At 34.7% G+C, this 20,531-nt stretch overlaps 2 protein-coding genes across 11 annotated transcripts in view; one reads left to right on the top strand and one right to left on the bottom strand.

The window, feature by feature from the left end:
• MACROD2 (mono-ADP ribosylhydrolase 2) overlaps nucleotides 1–20,531 on the bottom strand; it is a 1,304,535-nt gene that overhangs the window by 1,076,369 nt on the left and 207,635 nt on the right. The gene's annotated exons all lie outside the window — the stretch shown is intronic.
• Nucleotides 5,257–19,710, top strand: FLRT3 (fibronectin leucine rich transmembrane protein 3). 4 transcript variants are annotated; one of them, XM_039529894.1, is made up of 3 exons: nucleotides 5,257–5,523; nucleotides 13,889–14,107; nucleotides 15,936–19,710. In XM_039529894.1, exon 3 carries the CDS (start codon nucleotides 15,988–15,990, stop codon nucleotides 17,935–17,937), a length of 1,950 nt encoding a protein of 649 aa, XP_039385828.1. In that variant the 5' UTR covers nucleotides 5,257–5,523; nucleotides 13,889–14,107; nucleotides 15,936–15,987; the 3' UTR covers nucleotides 17,938–19,710. The 4 variants fall into 4 exon arrangements, with proteins under 4 accessions (XP_039385828.1, XP_039385826.1, XP_039385827.1 ...); XM_039529892.1 differs by having other exon boundaries at nucleotides 13,889–14,669; XM_039529893.1 differs by lacking the exon at nucleotides 5,257–5,523 and adding an exon at nucleotides 10,637–10,668 and having other exon boundaries at nucleotides 13,889–14,669.

The following is a 20,531-nucleotide window of genomic DNA, read 5'->3' as shown; positions in this document are numbered from 1 at the left end:
TATTTTAATTTGTTCACGTTGTACATTGGACAAGCTGTCTAAGACACTGATAAGTTATTTATACATTAAATAAACATAAGATATATTTATGAGTGATTTATTAAGTCTCTAATACAAAGCTCAGGACTGGGGCAATTATGGGACTATTAATTTATTTTGTAACAACTACTATTTGAAGAAAACCATTCCATTGTTTTATCATGTTTTATTCATTGTATTCTCAATGAAAAAGGCCATTATCAACCCTAGTATGTTTGATGTAAAAAAAAAAAAATCAATCCTACCATTTATATTTTAGTTGTACGTTTTTTGCTTTTATTTAGCCAGTCAATGAGCTTGTTTCTTTGTCAATAGGGTATCATCTGATAAGCAGCCACTGTTTATTTTCTGACTGGCCTTAGGGAACAAGAAGAGAGGGACAGGATTACATCAGGGGCACCTCTGAATTGATGAGGCCTTTCTCCAGGGCTATTAAGGAAACTAGAAGACAGAGAGGGGAGGAGGGAGAAAATAAAAAGACAGCTGTGTGGTTATTCTTCGGGCTTTTAAACAAACATAAAGGAGTATTTAAACTCAAGACAATTATATCCAATAAGTTACTCTGTCAGGAAAATGCACATATGGTTAAGAGTCTTCTTCACTCATATTTTATCATCTCCATAGTGGATTATCTTCTACACTATGGGCCACATTCTGAAATCTAGAGCTGCTGCACTGACTTCAGTGGGGTTACTCCATATATACAATGCTGAAACTGAACGCAAAATTTAGCCATTTGCTTACTTTTGAGGGACTCATTATTTCCAAACTATATTTTAAAACAATTCACATAATTTGAAGTAAGATTCACTTAACATATTATAGGCTTATAAACTGCAAAACAATTTTGTTTCTGAAGCAATACCTACGTATATTATTCATTACCATTGTGACATTCTTCTGGTAAATTGCAGCTTAAACTGTTGCTTTTCTTTCCTTCCGTGTCACTACAAATTAGCGTATTCCCGGTTTTAAATTGGGGCAAGCTACTCTGGAAATTGCTCCAAGTTGCCTTTAAAGCTGATCTGTTAATTAGGGACATCTTTCAATAAGCTCAACTCCACTAACACCCCATTTCACATCAGTTCACTGAGTTTCTGAAAGAGTAGTAAAAGATGGATTAGGGGTATGTGGGGCCCTGGGCCAGAGCAAGTGGGAGCCTCTCCCCACCCCTTCCGCCTGCAGTCCCCCCCCTCCCCCGGCACTGCCACCGAGGAGCTCTGTTAGGGTGCAGGGACTTTCCCTGCCCCCTATTGGCCAGGGCCCCTGTTCACAGGCCCTGTTGTCCCAGTAGCTAATCTGCCACTGAGAGCAGTACTGAGCAAGTGAGTGCCACTTGTGGGAAGCTCCTAAACATGAAATGATTCCGTTTTCTCCTGCAGTCTTCAGGGTGTCTGTTTCCTCCTGCTGGAAAATTATTTCTGGAATTGTATGCAGTGTAGTTTGTAGTCGTGTCGGTCCCAGCATATTTGAGAGACAAGATGGGTGAGGTAATATCTTTTATTGGACTGACTTCAAAGCTTGTCTTTCTCTCTCACCCCAACAGAAGTTGGTCCAATTCAAGATATTACCTTGCCCACCATGTCCTTCTGGAATAACTATTTCATTCCCAATGCAAAATGCGTAGGAAATCACATAAAAAATGCTGAAATCAGCCTTTAGTCAAGGGCAGTTTCTGGAACTGCAATCACCATCAGTACAAGTAGGATGCTAAAAATACACAGTTATCACTTTGACTTGATAGTATACCTTACTTGGTGGTAATTCAGAAAGATCAAGATGGATGACAGATAGGAGAACCATGTATGTAATACATGCATATATGTTATGAACTATGCACTTGTGTGACATAATGTGTTATGAACAGTGTATAATAGAGTATTCTGAATTTATGACATGTTAGCCTCAAAAGCCTCCTAGACTTTTGGACCTTAACAGTATTGCCACACATCTTCCAAAAAGTAATTTCCCTATAGATTTGCCAGAAGGTTTAATTTCTAATCTCCCTGTCACAAGGATTTCTATACATTAAGTATAGGCTAAGAGACTATTTTCCCTACTATCTTAGACTATTAACTTAGAAAGAAACTAAATGATAACTCATTACACTTCTAAATTTTCATATATTTGCAACGCATACGCCTTTTCCTCAGATGAGTGGCTCCACTACCATTAATAGAGTTCCAGATCAAGGTCTTCAATTTTTGCATTTTAAAAATGAACAGTCAAGTTGTTAAGCTACAAGTTTGCTGTGTAAAGTATTTGAAGTGTTCTTAAATAACAAATTTAAAGAGTCTCAATAAAAAGATAGTAATAAAAATAAGTTAATTATAGCATTTTTTTAAAAAAAGTTGGAATTGTTCAGGAAGATTTACTCCAATTTCTACTAATACATTAAAGAGTTGGCCAGACTTCACAGGCTAAAAAGATAAAATGGGCACTCCATATCTTTTATGAACATCCCAAAGGTACATATTAAAATAGAGTATTGATGTGCTGTAACATGCACTGTAACCTGTTGATTGATAAAACTGAGCTAGACTTCAGAGATTCTAGGAATACAACATGTTTTAAAGATGCTTTCCTAATCTTAATGGAATCTGAGTTTTAAGAAACACTTTTAGAATACTCAGAACTCAAAATCTACCCTGAATTACCATATTCAATAGTCTTGTTTTGCATGACAACTGAACAGAGGCATGCTGCAATACAATGCCTGCATATATATACACCGCTACCTTGATATAACGCCACCCGATATAACACAAATTTGGCTATAACGGGGTAAAGCAGTGCTTCGTGGGGGCGAGGCTGCGCACTCCAGTGAATCAAAGCAAGTTCAATATAACACGGTTTCACCTATAACGCGGTAAGATTTTTTGGCTCCCAAGGACAGCGTTATATCGAGGTAGAGGTGTATATGTTAACACATATATATATATATATAAGTTATATATATGTTCAATGACCCTTAATATGACTGATGAGCATAGGAGGCCACAAGTAGCTCTTCCAAGGGAAAAGCCCAATGCATTTAGCACACTAGGAAGAGATTTTATTAACTGTTAAAATTAGCATTACACAGTTTTTACTTGTTATTTTGTTGGGGAATTTGCTGACTTTGAACAAATAAATCTGCCTAGAGAAAAATTGGTCAACTGTCTAGATGAATGTCTAAAAATATTTTTAAATATGTAATTATCTCAACTCTTTTCTCTGTCAAGTTTTTATTCATAAAGTTATAATCCATTGTATATTTAATAAAGCAAAATTTAAATATATTCAAATAAGGACTGGAATTCAGGAAATGTAGGAGAAAATTCTTCTTCCCTTAAAATAGCTTGAGAACATTCCTATTAGGACTTCCCCTCACCCCCATATTTAAAGAAAAATGGAACGTGTACCATTTTGATGTTTCAACCACATCAAAATCAGATACAGCAAATATTGGTAATGAAAAATATATTTAAATGGGAAGTTCATGTTTACAAAAGGTGAATTTTGAAGATTAAAAAAAATTAGCATGAAGTAAATGGACTTTTTTTTTTTCAGGAAAATAATAAACAACTAGAAAGTTCAGTTCTACGGTTAGACCTTATTTAAGCAATTAAAGTACCAAGTTGATAATTTCTTTTGTTTCTAGTGGTTTCCATAAGCCTTAGACTTAAAGAAATCCAGATCCCTTGCAAACTTAATGGAGCTTGGCCTTGCTATCCTCTGATGCCACAAAAAGTGCAATCATTGAACAATTGAGGTCAACATAACCCTTATCATGAGCTTGCCTTCTACTTTGATATCACCTAGTCTTACTGGTGAATACCAGGGTCAAACTGCTCTATCAAACAAGCATACAGACAAGATAAACTAAATGAAGCTAATGAAGAGAATATAATCAAATACTTGTGGGAGACAGCAATTGACTGACCTCAAAGAAACAAATATTTTGAGGGAAATTTAAAAAGACAATGGAAAATGTCAACTATGCTAAATCAAATAGCACTTGTGCAAGTTAATAAGCTACTAGTAAAAGGAAACTATGTAGGAAGAAATTATTAAGCAAATCTATTTTCTAAATGATGTTACTTATACATGAATTAAAAAGATATGAATATTTACAATGCCTTATTTGTCCTCATCTGACTTTCCTAAGAACTAAAATAAGCATCTCAAATAGGTGTTTTAGAGGATAAGAAGAAAAACAATTACGCCTTTACTAATGTAATATGGACTTTGCAATACTAATGCCTTTAAGGAAACATTATTCAAAGCTAGAGATGAATAATCTCTTATGATTCCTATGTCAACATGACCTCCCAAAGGTCCCTGCAGTTGTTTATTGTTCATCAAATGAATTACTTCATGCCCATAGTTTTTGAATGAAACCAGCACAGTCAAAAATCCAATTTGTTTCTACATAGGAATGACTTTCCTCCTGAGAGCCTCACCTTATTTCATGAAGTATAGCATTTGTTTACACTAGTTAATACATACAAAAACCTTTTTTGAGCAATTAACTATTTCAAAGCTCTCCCTGATTCTTTACAAGTCCAAATCTACAATACATTCTCCACAAAGCAAAAAAAAAGTCATGTCTCAAATGAGATCCCAGTAATATTTTTAGTAATTTTTTTAGTCACAAAATGAAACAGATTATAAAAGGGAAATAAAAATTATTCATAAACGTTTTACTTTAAAGCTACAGATCTTGAATACTGAACAGTTTCTCGGACGTTTATGTAATTTGACTATGTAAAAATTATGTTGACATTTTATTTTATTTTTACTCATTTAGACTCAAAGATGTAGTTGTCTTTCATTATCTAATTACATCTCATTTACAAATGTAACGTTTGTTTCCATTGAGTAAGAACAGTTGTTTCCCATTTTCTTCTGAAAAGGCATATCTACCAAAATAAGAGATTCACCCACTCTTTCTGTACTGTTATAAATCATATTCTGCAGGCATGATAATTTTAAAAGGCACTTGACTTAAACTTTTAACTTTTTAACTTAAACTTAAACACTTTTAAGATTTATTAATCAGGTTGGTTACAAACCTAATAGTACTGCCCAAGATTTCAGGTTTGGCAGACTGTGCTGTTGTTGCCTTCTACTCCCTCTAGCGTTAGTAATGCACATTCCTTGTGCCTCTGCTTATCCAGATACTCACTAAACAAGAGCCAAGATAAGACCTGCCCATTTATGACATCAGCTCTTTATTCAACCACTGTTAGGTGAAGCTTTAACTTCAGACTTTGAGGTGGGCTGTGTGCACGTAACTGGAATGCTTTCCTTCTCTCACTCCTTTGCAGCGTAGGAGAAGTGATCTGACACAGTAAACCTCATACCATAGCTGCTATTAGCTGTTATTGCTTTTTGTTACTGGACCTGAAATAAGGGCTTTTATTACTTCGCATAACCATTCGAAGTGGAATAACGGCTGCTGCTGCATTGTAAATAGGAATTCTTTTTCTCACCGTGCAGGTAAGCGTTTTCATTGATTTCTCCTAATTTCCTCAAAAGTTTTATATTTTACTTCCCCACTGGGAATTTTTCACGTGCAACAAGGCAAAATTTTACTATTAGAGATCAGTATGAAGATGATAAATGCAAAGTTATGATGCACTTCAACAGTGCTGTACCAATATAAGAAGTTTATTTAAAACATGGTTCATATTTAGCAATCAAGTTTCAATCGGCATACTAGCATCAATCTTTGCAAACATTGCTAAGCTGAAGACTCTACTATTTCGCTCTAACAAAATACTAGAAAATACACTATAGAGACCTAAAATAAAAAAAAATATTTTCCAAGCCTGGCCAGTACTGCATGTGTGGTATGATATCCTTAATAGTCGTTTTTACAGCTGTGAAAGGAAATCAATGATCCTTCAGCACATGAGTATTCAGTACATAAGGAACAAATATCTTGCTCACAGCTAGATCTGCCTCTGTATACTTACAATTTTTTGTGAAGGATAAACAAACAGCTACACCTAGATTCTAAAGCCTGCATTACTATCCCACATCTGTAATTCTGAAACAAGATATTTGAGTTTTAACTGTTTAATTCCGTATAGAGAGGATATGGTTTAAAAATATATTCCTTCCCCAATATAATGCCAAATTTCATTGCTTAGACAAATGTAGTATGTGACCTGCATAGTAATTCAATAAATCTAGTGAGACAGACTAACAAAGCTAAGCTTTAGGGCAGTGCAAAGGGACCAGATTGCTATATTCAGTAATTTTTAAAAATCCTTCTGGTGTTACACTGTATGCAATTTAGCCATTCATTTTAAAACAGTTTTTCTCCATGACTGTATGTATTCACAATGTGAAAAAGTATTTTTTCAGTTAAAAAACAAAATGTTGCATACATCACATAAAATCCCCAGTGGGGCTATGTGTTGAACAAAATGGTTGCATGCATGTTAAGAAAGAATGCAACAGGCCCTGATTTTCTTAGAAACCACATTAAAAACAAAAAGAAAGGAAAAATGAGAGTTGCCTGATACTCCTTTCTATGGACCCGATATGTCTAGTTTTAATAAACTTTGCTCTATGTTTTCCCATGTTACTCAGTAAGTTATTAATTTTACTTGCCATTTTTCCAAGAGTGCATAATATATGCTATTACATAGAAGCAAGTTGTTTTAACCTCCGGAGGAGATTTTATCATCCAAATATATTTTTCTGATTCAGCTAGCATTACTCTAAGACTTAAGTCAATAAAGCATTGGCAAAAACCAAACAAGCTGTGGAAAGAGGATGCTCTTTGTATTTTAGATATTTTATTTAAATTAGACTTTTACTCTCTGACGGCAAATAATTTGATTGAGCACATCTCTGACACATCAAGGCAAAGTTGCTAGAGTGTTACAAATGTATTACAGTGACAATGAATGCATATAATTAACTAATTAATGAAGGGTATTGTTAGTCATAGATTACTAATTTGGTTCGAACATAAAAGTCACTTCTCTCCCTTTTTTAAGGCATTAATTCTGGTCAGTTCACAATGTACTATTAAACACTTTCTATACATCAATACTAGTAAAATGCAGAATCATTCCACAATTCAAGTTGCTCTTACAAAGAAATTGTCACACTGATTTCAAGATGTAAGGTCTGTTCCCTAATTATCTCTTGGAAATAAAACAAATGTGGATATTCCTTTTCTACCATAAATTCTCAGTGGTTAAATGAGATCATGTTTAAAAAAAAGGGTTAAAATTTTGCAGCTGTCTGGCTTTAATAAGCTATTAATTATCTTTAGCCCCATTTTCTTTGCTAGACTATACTGCCCAAACAGATAGAAATTCCAGTTAGGCTCGCCATCTACTGCCTCAGGATATGGAGTATTAATGAACCTTTCTTTGTGGCAAGATGAAAAATGCAAACATCAATTTAAGTAAAGAGAAAAAAATTGTCTGCTTTAAAAAACAAAGATCCGTATGTATTTTTCTTGTCAATATATGTCACGTCCTAACTGACTCACTTGGTAGGTGAATTTTTTTCATTTGTTTTTTCCCCTCAACCTGAAAAATTTAAGGTTAATTTAATTTCTTCCAAAAACCTTTCACCACGCTTTAGTTTAAAAGCCCTCACCTTTGTTTAAACTATTTCAGATTCAGAAGTTTCTAGCTACCATACAGTCCTGGTTTATAAAAAGCCAATTAGCTGAAAATATAGATAGTTGGTTCTATATAGCAATTGTGTTAATTCCATTAATGAGAATTTCAGTTTTTCCTCAAAATTTTATTCTACTTCTAACAGGCATATTTTCCCTCTATTCTGTGATGTACCCTTCCCCAGGAACTGTGATCACCCCTGGCCACAGGCCCCATTTATAAAATATTAAATTGATCTCTTGAATTTTCTTAAATTCATACTATTTAGTTCTACTAACATTCTCTCTGAGAATGACCAGATAAAACACCACGGTTAATTAAATCAACATGGGAAGTAAAGTTCAGTAAAATCTTTCAAAGACTGATTTTTTTTTTCCCTTGGAGGCCTCCACTGTTTTTCTCAACAGGAGGCTTTGTTGTAATTAAAGCAGAGAAAACTGGACAGCAGCAAAAAACATCTGACTTGTGGCTCTTAAAAGCAGACTTTTTGTAGTGTGTACCACCCCCCAGTGGGCAAAAACTCTGTAGTAAACTCACAGCAAGCCTTAATCTTCAGAAAAACAATGTGTTCTTTTTACAGCAAGAACAAATAAAGATGTCTCCCTGATTCATTTATTTTTTATAATATCTTTGCAATGAACTGTTTTAGTTGAAACTGATGATTTAAGGCAGTGATGTCTACCCAACTAAATTATTGTTGTATTACAGTTTGCACACATTTTCATTACAACAATTTTTAATGCCTTCACTGGTAGATGTGTCACTTTCTAGCGGGACACATTTATGTTCATAGCTAATATTTCTGAAGTTTTTACTCAATAACTCCTTCACAACAGAAGACTGCAGATATCATTTTCAAGACTGCCTGAGCAACATTAATACAGCAAGCATGTACACTTATTTTGATAAGTAGCTGAAATGATCACAGTAGACTGGTATCCTGAATTACGCTTTTAGTAAAGAAGACATTATGTATCACAAACCATGCCCCCTTCATTAAGGGCTGATAAATCTGATCACATAATTACTTGAACATTTTCACCAAGTTCATTTTATATATTGGAGAGCACTTTAATCAGTCAATAGCTACTAAACCAAATAACTAAGATGATCAACAACTATTCCTAAGTGAGAAAGAAACAAAACATTGACGCTTATCTATCAGCTAAACAGTATTTAGTATATACATAGCCTCTTGTTATCCCTCAACTTCAGTGCCAGGCATTTGTTAAAACCCTTCCAGATAGTATTCCACTTAAATTTAACAAGGGGAAAAATGGTTTTACTGGGAGACAATGACAGCATTTGTTCTCTCTTCTTTCACTTCAGATGTGGACAAGTTACCTTAGCAGCAACTTTGAAAAGAAAACCTAGAAGGCATATTAGGTTAAGCCCAGAGAGTACAACTCCCACCCCTCCTGAGTGCTATTTTATTTCTGTTTTCAAATTTACCAAATCAAAGCTGTAGAAGTAAAGCAGATAATTTTATTTCAAATAAGTACACTTCTACTGAACTCGGCACTTTTCAAGCTAACAGCAGCAAATTTGCATTTCTGATTTAAGTCAGTAGTAGCAAAAATACTAGCCACAAAAAAAAATCAGAAAATATTAACTGAAAACAAATATGTCTTATGCCACTTTTCATCCACTCCAATGAATACTGATTTTGCTACTATTTTATGCCATGCAGAAGAGGCAGAAAGTAATCCTTATAATCATTATCCATTTCCAGTCAAGTTAAAGCTAATATACTCTCCATGAAATTTAATTTTTGTTTTAAAGAAACCTGATTTAGTTTTACAAATAGAAGTACATGAAGCAGTCTCAGGTTCATTCACTATCAGCCTTGGGGAAGGTGCGGGGGGGGGGGGGGGGGAGAATAAATACTTTTGAGCATTTAAAATTGATTTTCCATAAGCCAAAGAAAAACCTTATTCAACGGGAAAAGACAGAACTCAAACTAAAATCACACTTGCATTTCAGCAAAACCTTAAATTCTTTGGCCCTCATGAGAATAGTTAGAGGTCCTTCTGCTTGCCTAGCATTAAACAAAAGAATGGGGCACCTTCCTGAAATATGATGATCCTGGAAATTTCAATTACTAGACAGGGTGCTTAGAAAGCATTTTGCTGTCGCTATTAACTAAGTCTGAGTAGAACATTCAAGAAAACAATGCCTACACTTTGTTTTATATACAGTTGAGTATTATGTGCACTTTTAAAAAACTTTTTCAAGCTTTTTTAAGAGCAAGTAAGGCCTTTGTAAACTAGTTATTTAACCCAAGTTTCTAAATTGGACACATATACAATGGACAACTCAATTACTTTTACAAATAAAAAACAAGTTACATTAAACACATTTTTTTCTTTTGCTACCCATCCATTTCAAATTACATTTATTTAGAATAGTGCAATATAAAGTAAATGAAATGATACTGTGAAATTTAAATGTTTTGAACTATCAAATTTGTACTCAAAAGCTGAGTTAATTCTATATGTCTTGTCATCCTGGTTACATTTATAGCCTAAAAATACTGCTTATCAAATTATCAAACTATTGTTTTAGATATTAGAGGGAAAATAAATCATAGGCTTTCATGGTACAGGGTTAAAATAAAATTAAAAAATGGGGGTGGGGGAGCATTTGGCAGCCTAAATTGAAGTCAAGCTTAACAGGAAATAAAACAATTCTAGATTTTATGCAACTTTTAGCAAAGTTTGGAAGAAAGTTTTGTGGTTTTTTTTAAAAGTTAGCATTTGACAATGTTCCAGCATCATTTTAATACACCTTTATTCTTTTTGCCTGACTACAGAAAAAAGTGCACCTATTTATAATACAGACTTCAAGTTTGATGTTTCCCTTTCATAGATAAAAGTGTCGTGACACAAGACATTTTCTTTATATAATTCAAGTTACTTTGAATATTTTAAAATGAGATCTCTGAGCAATTTGTTTGCCCCAGTGAAGCTTCATTGTTGGAATAAGTACACGGAAGGTATGGAAGGCTTCTCATACGTTATCAATAGCTGTATTACATATGCACAGATAATAGTGTCTCAATAAAAGAGAAAGTTTGCTATCTTAGCAAGGGCCATGAAAAAAATCAGTTTAGTACTAAGTGTACTTAAAACTTCTATTCATAATTGTTCAGATAGATTACTTTTGTTACCAGAGAATGATTTATGCATTAAGAAAAAAAATATTTATAAAGCTTATATTTTAAACTTTCCCTCTTTTCTCTTAAGGGTTCCCCCTCCCAACCCCCCAAAATTAATAGCTTCTTTCAAAACCATGGGCCCATGAAACCTCCCAATTTGATGTTGTGGAAACCTGGCCACAGTGTCTGTACCAGTGGGGGTCATTTTTCTTTTAATCCTGCAGGCCAGGCTACAATGACTTGATGTCAGGGAATATGTGGAGACAGCTCAAGAAGAGAGAAGTCTGAGCATGGCAGCAGGATTCCCCTCTTCTATGTAGACAGATCACTGCAGCCTTTGATATGCAAAAACACTGTTTTCAGCTATAGCTTCAGATGTAAAAGGGAAATGCAAGATATCAAACACAATCAAATCCTGAAGAAAACTGTTCTCAGTTTAAGTAAAGGGAGGAGGGGGGTATAAACTTAATCCACATATTTGAAACAGTGTCTTTTTCTCCAAAGAGACCTGTATTTTTCCCTCTCTTTTGTTTCGATGTAATTTCCAGAGAAGGGATAAAGAATTCCAGGAACTTAATGAGCTTTAGGGTTTTCAGTTTAATCCTACATTGCCAGTAGTACAATAGAGGCAATAAACGAGCGTTTGCATGTCAAATGGAGCAAAGAGGAAACAGTTTAGAATTTGAAAAGGTAAAACAAATACATTTATCGTCTTTCTCCACACAATTTGGAACTTTTTTCCCCTCTCTTTCTCAGGAGTAAATGTTTAGAAACTAATTGATACACATTTTTACAGTTTAAATTTTACCTTAGCACTATATTTACCATTAAAAGTTCTAATTAAAAGCAATTATCTGCTATCTTTTATTAAGAGTTTCAATTAGTACAGACTTCAAAAGCACTTTAAAACAAGCTTTTATTCCTTTCTCTGCCCGCCCCTCCCGCCTTCCAGTATATGCCACCCTTTTTTAAAACTACTTTTCCTTACCATATCATGTGAGAGCCAGGGGGATTTCATTTTTATATCGATTAGACAATTAACTATATTACAAATTTAGGAATACAAGCCACAGAAGCTATATAAAACAAAACATTTACAGGCATCATTTGAGCGGAAAGATTCTTTGGGATTTTTCATATTTATTTTCCAGTTTACAGAACAACATGCAATACAAGTTAGTAATGCCATAAGAAACATAAGCAATTCTATATTTTATTTTTCCAAAATGTACCCACCTATTAATATTTTATTTAACGTATTGCATTAAGTTAAAAAATAAAAACATTTCTAACTGTTATTCTAACAATAGCCACATTTAGAGAGACAAGGTGGGTGAGGCACATTTAGAGAGACAAGGTGGGTGAGGCACATTTAGAGACCCAAGGTGATCTAATATATTTTATTGGACCAACTTCTGTCGGTGAAAGAGACAGAGCTCTTCAGAAGAAGTTGGTCCAATAAAAGATATTACCTCACCCACTTTATCTCTCTAATATCCTGGGACCAACACAGTTACAACAACACTGCAAACAACAGCCACATTTGTCAGTTTAAGTCAATATTTTCATTACTGCTGAAACAAGGAGGGAAACAAAACACTGAGAATTAAAACCACAATTATGAACATAACTCTACTCCTCAGTGGACATTTGCATTACTCCTACGCGAATGCTTCAGGATAGTGTCCATAGTTAGATTTCAGAAAATAAATGAATACATATTTACAATGGTTTACCACCAAGGTCTACAGTGGAGACGCTCTTGATTTACATAGGTGTAACAGAATAGAATCAGGCGCGTACCATTCCACTTTCAAGATTCAAAAGTCAAAATGAATATATCTGCCCTTTAAAAAAAATGTTAATACCTACAATAATTAACCAAGTCTCTGATTGGATCTAATATTTTATGGTAGACTAGAAGCAGCTCTACTTTCCCTCAGCTTCTTAAAATGGGGACCTGAACAGCCATTATTCTACATACATTTTAATTTTGAAGCAGATGCTCAGCTTTTTGGAATCTATGTGATTACTAAGTGGAGAAGCAAACTGCAGTTACAGCATTATTATTTCTTAAATTTCAGGGTGAAGTATTTCCATTTCAGACTAACTCTCTCTACATGGACTTACAGTCCATGTACTCTTAAGCATCTGACCAGATGACCCTTGACCCTTCACAGTAGAGATAAGATTCCAGCAGAAAAATACAGTCTAAAACAATCTGATATTATGCTTCCATCATGAAATCTGAACAGCCAGACCAAACATTGTTTCTTTAGATATAAAATTCCTTACACCCTAGCACCCAGCATGTTTGAAACTGCAGTAAAGTAGCATCGTAATTGTATTATTACAGCATAGCACTGATGCTAAATAATTACCTCATGGCAAGATACTTCAAATGTAATAAAATAGCTTAAAGTTTTAACAGTATTGCATATTTTAATATATATTATACATAACTCACACCACAACCATGAACATCTCTCCATCCTTGTAGGATGAAATAATGCAGAAGTCTAAGCATTCACACAATTTGAAAATACTGTATCCGTTATTGAGGTAAAATTTTAACAGTACTTATAGACCCAGCCTTTCCACCTGTCATACAGTAACTACTCAACCGTATTTCTCACATTTTATATTTAAAACCAAGAAGAGGATTAACCTGTTCCCTCAGTTTAGGAAGAATGAAAACCAAGACAGCAGTAGTATGCAAAGTGTTCAATGAGACTGGACTTCTATTTGTAATCAAATGGAATACATGTCACGATTTCTCTACAGTCTGTTGATTAAAGCTGATTTCAATTACTATCATGCTGAGACTAATATAACAAAATAGCTAAAGAAAAACCCCAATAAATGTGAAATGAGACAGCAGAATGTCTGTTAGCTATTCCACCCATTTTGCTGAATTACCAACATGCTAAGGTAACAAGATATATTGGTTATGTAAATAATAAATGTAGCTCAAATTGTATAAAGAAAACAGTTCAGCATTTATTTGTATGCAAGTGTCCCTTGTTGTTATTCATTTAAAATCTGTTTACTTTCACAGGAAATTAACAGCTTAAAGGACACTTTATAAGAGGAGTGTTTTTTTTAAGAAGGAATTAGCATGTTCCTGTTTCTTCAGAAGAATATTAAATGAATTAAAGAAAAACAATCTATCGTAAAATAACTCATATGGTTATAGAGCACGAGGAAATATTTTCTGCATTGGAAATTTTGAGCAAGTGTTCAGAAGTGGAAGTTGGAAGCAGTTCTTTCACAGCAGGTATGGATTTATCAGAATGTAGCTACTGTACAAAGTTTATACTTGGATAATTTGGGACAGAACCTCCTTTTTTTTTTTTCCTTGGACCTTCTGAAGAGGCTATCATCATTCAAGTTGCAGCATAATGAATGATTTCCATCATGTGGAGCTGAAGTTACTAGCTTTGACTACTATGCTATACAGAAGAGTTTGTAAGAAATACAAGGAAATCAATTTCTGATAAGGGCTTACACAAAACAAAAGAGACTCTTCATGCACAGACTTTGTTTGAAGAACAAAATAGAAGTCTCATTCCTGCATCGTGACAGGAAGTTGAAGCTTTTCTTCTCCACAACCTGGTGTGCTTATGTACCATGATAAACCTTTGTTGGAATGTTCACTGAATACGGTGGAACTAGTCATAAAGCATTTACTACCAACAACAATCACTTGAGTAAACACAGTCAAGGAAGACCAGCTGCATGGAATAAACCATAAGACTCCAGAAGTCATTCTCCTCAGTAAAAAATTTATGTTTATTGGATTTCTGCAAGCAGAAAGTTTACTCATCCTTTTAAATAAGGTAAGATCAATAATAATGTGGGGGTTTCTTTAGTTTGAGAGAATAAAATGCCATTAATAAATAAATCTGCAAGAGAGGAGATCATGACATCATATAATGCATAGGTGATGTTAGAAATTTTCAGCATCCTAATTACAATGATAACTGAATTATGTTGTCCTAGAATTTATAAAAATATTAATTGCTTGAGTAGAATGTACAAACAAATATTACCAGAATCTAGTTCTAATCCCAATAGTTCATGTATAGCGTCTACATTGCACACTCTGAATTAATAAAATGTGAAAATGTCGGTAAACCTGTCAAATAGTCACTTATTAGCATGCTGCTTAGTTAGGAGACTTTTGAGAATGACAAATATTTAAACACTAAATTAAGCATGTAATGAAATATTCCATCCAATCATCTGGAAAAGTGTAGTCCTAGCGGTTATGTAAACCACTCCCAAGCTACATACCAGCTCCTTGGGTCTCACACTTTTGAACATTACTTTTTTTTTTTTTTTTAACATATCAAGGGCAATAACATGATTGATTACAACATGAGGCAGATCAAAGACTGAGGAGGCTGTATTTGGTCGCTGCTCTTTTGTTCACACACTAATTATTTAAAAGGTAATTTAGGACTCTTCAGAACTTTTGGAACTGGTATTTAGGAAGGGTTTTGTTATTCTCTAAGGGCTTGTTTCCACTTACCAGTGGATTGACACTGTGGAGATCTATCTACTGGGGTCCAATTTAGTGAAGACCCGCCAAATTGACCACAGATCACTCTCCTGTCGACTCTGGTACTCCACCGGAATGAGAAGAATAAGGGGAGTCAACGGGAGAGTGTCTCCCATCGACATAGCGTAGTGTGGACCCCGCAGTAAGTAGATCTAAGCTACATCAAGGAACTGAATGTAAAATTTAGACAAGATTTTGTCTTGAAGTGAGCTTCCAAGATGAATAAATACTTAGATGGGAATGAAGTTATCTGAGAAGAAACTACCTCTTTTCTTTACACATAGAATGTGTAGTATTTGTTAGAAGGTAATGTACAAGTCAAACATAGTTGGGTTATATTCCAGTTACTGTATAATACTAAACCTATAAACCAAACTAAACACAATTAGTGTAAGAAATGAAAGTAAACTGTTCTTCAGTTCAGCTAAAACTCAAAGTTCACAATACAACACACATTTCAGTTGTCTTCTGTAATTTGAAAGTGGTTTTTTCATTGCAGTTCCTTGACTAGTAATCTGGATAATATTGTTCTTTTTTCCAGGTTGTTGAAGACCAGAAAACTAGACTGTGTACAAATCTCATTGTTCCTGACCATGATCAGTGTAACTTGGAATATCTTCCTAATTTGGACTAAGATAGGGCTGTTGCTTAAAATGGCACCTCATTCTGTCAGTGCCAAATCATGCCCATCGGTGTGTCGCTGTGATGCAGGTTTCATTTATTGTAATGATCGTGAATTGACATCAATTCCTACAGGAATTCCACAGGATGCTACCACCCTCTACCTTCAGAACAATCAAATAAATAATGCTGGGATTCCTTCAGACCTGAAAAACTTGCTTAGGGTAGAGAGAATATATTTGTATCACAACAGTTTAGATGAATTCCCTACCAATCTCCCTAAGTATGTTAAAGAACTGCATTTGCAGGAAAATAATATAAGGACCATTACTTATGATTCACTTTCACAAATTCCTTATCTGGAAGAATTGCATTTGGATGATAATTCAGTTTCTGCTGTTAGTATTGAAGATGGAGCTTTCCGGGACAACATCTATCTCAGACTACTTTTTCTCTCTCGAAATCACCTTAGCACCATTCCCTGGGGTTTGCCTAAAACGATAGAAGAGCTACGCTTGGATGATAATCGTATTTCCACAATTTCAGAGGTGTCCCTTCAAGATCTTACAAATCTAAAACGTCTCGTTTTAGATGGAAATCTTTTAAACAATCACGGATTAGGAGACAAAGTCTTCATAAATCTAGTCAATCTAACAGAACTGTCATTGATCCGCAATTCCCTTACAGCTGCTCCCATAAATTTGCCAGGCACAAACCTAAGAAAGCTTTATCTTCAAGAAAATCATATAAATCGTGTACCACCTAATGCTTTCTCTGACCTAAGGCAGTTGTATCGACTAGATATGTCCAATAACAATCTAAGCAATTTACCTCAGAGTATCTTTGATGACCTGGACAACATAACTCAATTGTTTCTTCGTAACAATCCATGGTACTGTGGATGCAAAATGAAATGGGTCCGTGACTGGCTTCAATCATTGCCTTTAAAAGTTAACGTACGTGGACTAATGTGTCAAGCACCAGAGAAAGTGCGTGGAATGGCTATCAAGGACCTCAGCACAGAGCTATTTGATTGTAAGGATGATAATACTGTAAGCACCATCCAAATTACTACTGCAATACCAAACACCTTATACCCTGCCCAAGGGCACTGGCCAGTTTCTGTGACCAAACAGTCAGACATAAAGACTCCCCATCTGAACAGAAACTATAGAACCACAGCAAGTCCAGTACGGAAAATCATTACAATCATTGTGAAATCTGTAAGCACCGAGAGCATTCATATTTCTTGGAAAGTTGCACTACCAATGACTGCTTTAAGACTGAGCTGGCTAAAAATGGGTCACAGCCCTGCCTTTGGATCTATAACTGAAACAATAGTTACAGGAGATAGGAGTGACTACCTACTTACAGCCCTTGAGCCAGAGTCACCATACCGTGTATGTATGGTTCCCATGGAAACCAGCAACATCTATCTGTCTGATGAAACCCCTGTTTGTATAGAGACTGAAACAGCGCCTCTTAAAACGTACAATCCTACAACAACCCTAAACCGAGAGCAAGAGAAAGAACCTTACAAAAATTCTAATTTACCTTTGGCTGCCATCATAGGTGGTGTGGTGGCACTAGTAGCTATAGCACTGCTTGCGTTAGTGTGCTGGTATGTCCACAGAAATGGATCCTTGTTTTCAAGGAACTGTGCATACAGCAAAGGACGGAGGAGAAAAGATGATTATGCTGAAGCTGGAACTAAGAAGGACAACTCCATCCTAGAAATCAGGGAGACTTCTTTTCAGATGATACCAATAAATAATGACCAAGTGTCCAAGGAAGAGTTTGTAATACATACCATATTCCCACCTAATGGAATCAATCTGTATAAAAACAACCACAGTGAAAGCAGCAGTAACAGAAGCTACAGAGACAGTGGTATACCAGATTCAGATCATTCACATTCATGATACTGAAGGAAATAATGGACAGGAAAGAGTGACTATAAAGGTTGATGTTCTACTGCAAAACACTGGATTAAAAGACTGAAAAAGCAATGTACTGTACATTTGCCATATAATTTATATTTAAGAACTTTTTATTAAAAGTTTCCAATTTCAGGTTACTCCTGCAATTAATGCAGTGGGGATACCTGACCACAATTCTCTATTTTAGTACTTTTTAGTAATTTGTACTGTATTTTCCTTGCTAATATTGAAGTTACAGCCCATTTAACTTTTGTGTTCTACTGAGTAAGATGACTTGTTGACTGTGAAAGTGAATTTTCTTGCTGTGTTGAACAATCAGGACTTTGCATTCATTTAAGATCCTTGTAAGTATAAGCACAGGCCATTTTTCACTTTGGTATTAATAAAATATTAAACCTGGCAGACAGAGGAGATGAAAAAGCGGTTGCAAAAATTCTTAGAACTATAATGTTGGGTCTATTAACTCTGTAAACCACGACAATACTCAATAAACAAAAATGTGCGTGGTAATGGGCAATATCAGCTGTCTGGATATATCCATTTTAACAACAGTGAAATGAATTTTTATAAGCCAATTTGTCATCTGCATGAAACTGAAGCTGTTGACATGAAAGCGAAAGTTTGAGACTTGGCAGTTAATGAAACTCCTCACAAGGCTTCAAGAATACACTACCACCACAAACCAAAGGGCACATTTAATTTCTATTTCTCAAAAATCTGGAAGTCTATATATTATGGAGAACATGATGATAGCTGATTATAGGCATTTGGGGGGAAATTTTAGTACCTGCACCTGAACAGAAAATATGCTAATAGTTCCACACATTAGAAAACATATCATTATGAACAAGACTAAAATAAGGCTTCAACCAGTTTTGAGACATGATGGTAAATGGTTAATTGTACAATTGCTAAATATGGAAATAAAGTTCTTACTTCTAAAGCATATAAAAAAACACAGACTACAAGTGTATTAAATATACTTAGGACTTGGCAGAATTTGATTTTTTTTATAATTTCAACAGAAAATATCAGTTTATTTTTTAACATTTTTTCAATTTATATCTATTTAAATTTTCACAGTTGTGCAAAATTATGGATTCGAAGCATTTTTATGATTTTTATTCATTTAAATTTTCATGGTTCCAGGAAATTTTAGGGTGTGTGTCAAACAATGGGGGCGCCGAGGGGTCAGACAATTATTTAATGACTTTAGACATTCAGATTTAAACATTTAAATATACAGAGTACAATATCCTTAAATCAAATTCTATTAAGTTCTCAAGCAGCATTTTTCTTACTTTGCCTGTCTGTAAATTTTGATGATCATCAATGGCAATATTTTTCATCCGTTTGTGTACGGCCAAATCAACATTTAACGACATTTACCAATAAAATACAAATCCTTCCAATCCTAATCCTTCCAAACCTAAATATACTTCCACTACAGTCAGGAATACTGCCCATTACTGTCACAAATTTCCACAAACAATAATAAATTTGTAAGATCACAATTCCTATTGAATTGTGAAGTATTTAATGTTTTAAACCCACACCACTCTTTTTTGTTGCCATAATCATTTATTTTTGCAAATGAAAACCAAAGTGCATTGTACGCCCTTTGGCCAGTCTTGTATGTGCCTTGATCCAATGCTATGTGTATTCAGCTTTTAAAAATAAATTGGTAACAATTTTTTCATACATACTTAAGTATGAAAAACATTGGTCTTATTGCTGAATAAAATGTAAAAATAAGTACAGAACAATGTGTTTTGCTTTTCCTAACTGATGTGCAAAAAAAGCAGTTAAAGAATTACAAATGTAGGCAGTGCACTAGTAACAAATCCAATAGGAGGCAATTACTTTCCAGGTCACGAACTTCAACTGCTTCTTTGTCAAGCAGAGTGCCACAGTGTTTGGCTGGGATTTTTTTTTAAATCACTTTGAAAACAGGTTGTCTCTTAACTCAATAACTATGATATTAATGACAGAAGGTAGGCAAGACCCAGTCTGTTATCTCTCTCAAGTACAAGAATGTACTCAGTTATAAAAATTCTTTCGACATTAATTAACTGGAGCTACAGAGATGGAGTAGAAGAACAATACAAGGTAAAGCACAGTATGAGTTTAGAGACTTTCAAAATAGACATTCAAGTGCCTAAATATATCTTTTGGGTGGCATTTCTGCAGGGAGGAAGGATGCACAGAAAGTAAAATTCATCACTTTTAAGAATGTTTTTGTAACAACAGCACACATGGAATGCAATACAATGCTCAATTGATAAAAATGTGACTTCTGTTTTTGCTACTGAAACCCAGTCTGGAGTAAGAGGCCCACCTCTACAGATGTGTTATGCTTGTAAATTGATCAATTTCCAGAAGTAACATATTTCTCTCTCTTACACTCCCACTGGTTGGCCATTTGTCCAGAAGCCTTAAAACTTATACAGATTTTCCCTTAACAATGGCTGGAAGAAGCCAAAAAAATTACAATGAAGGTAAGGTTTGATTGGTTCAATAGACAAATCTATCCCTCCTCCCAGCCAACTCCATCCTTCTAACTTTTCAGACACACT

Source organism: Mauremys reevesii, linkage group 3 (genome assembly GCF_016161935.1).
Source record: "Mauremys reevesii isolate NIE-2019 linkage group 3, ASM1616193v1, whole genome shotgun sequence".
Lineage (NCBI taxonomy): Eukaryota > Metazoa > Chordata > Testudines > Geoemydidae > Mauremys > Mauremys reevesii.
Note: the sequence above shows the minus strand (reverse complement) of the source record. Positions and strands in the feature narration are given on the sequence as shown.

Excerpts from the sequence above, each read along its gene's own strand:
- FLRT3 (XM_039529894.1), top strand. The coding sequence starts at position 15,988 with ATGATCAGTGTAACTTGGAATATCTTCCTAATTTGGACTAAGATAGGG.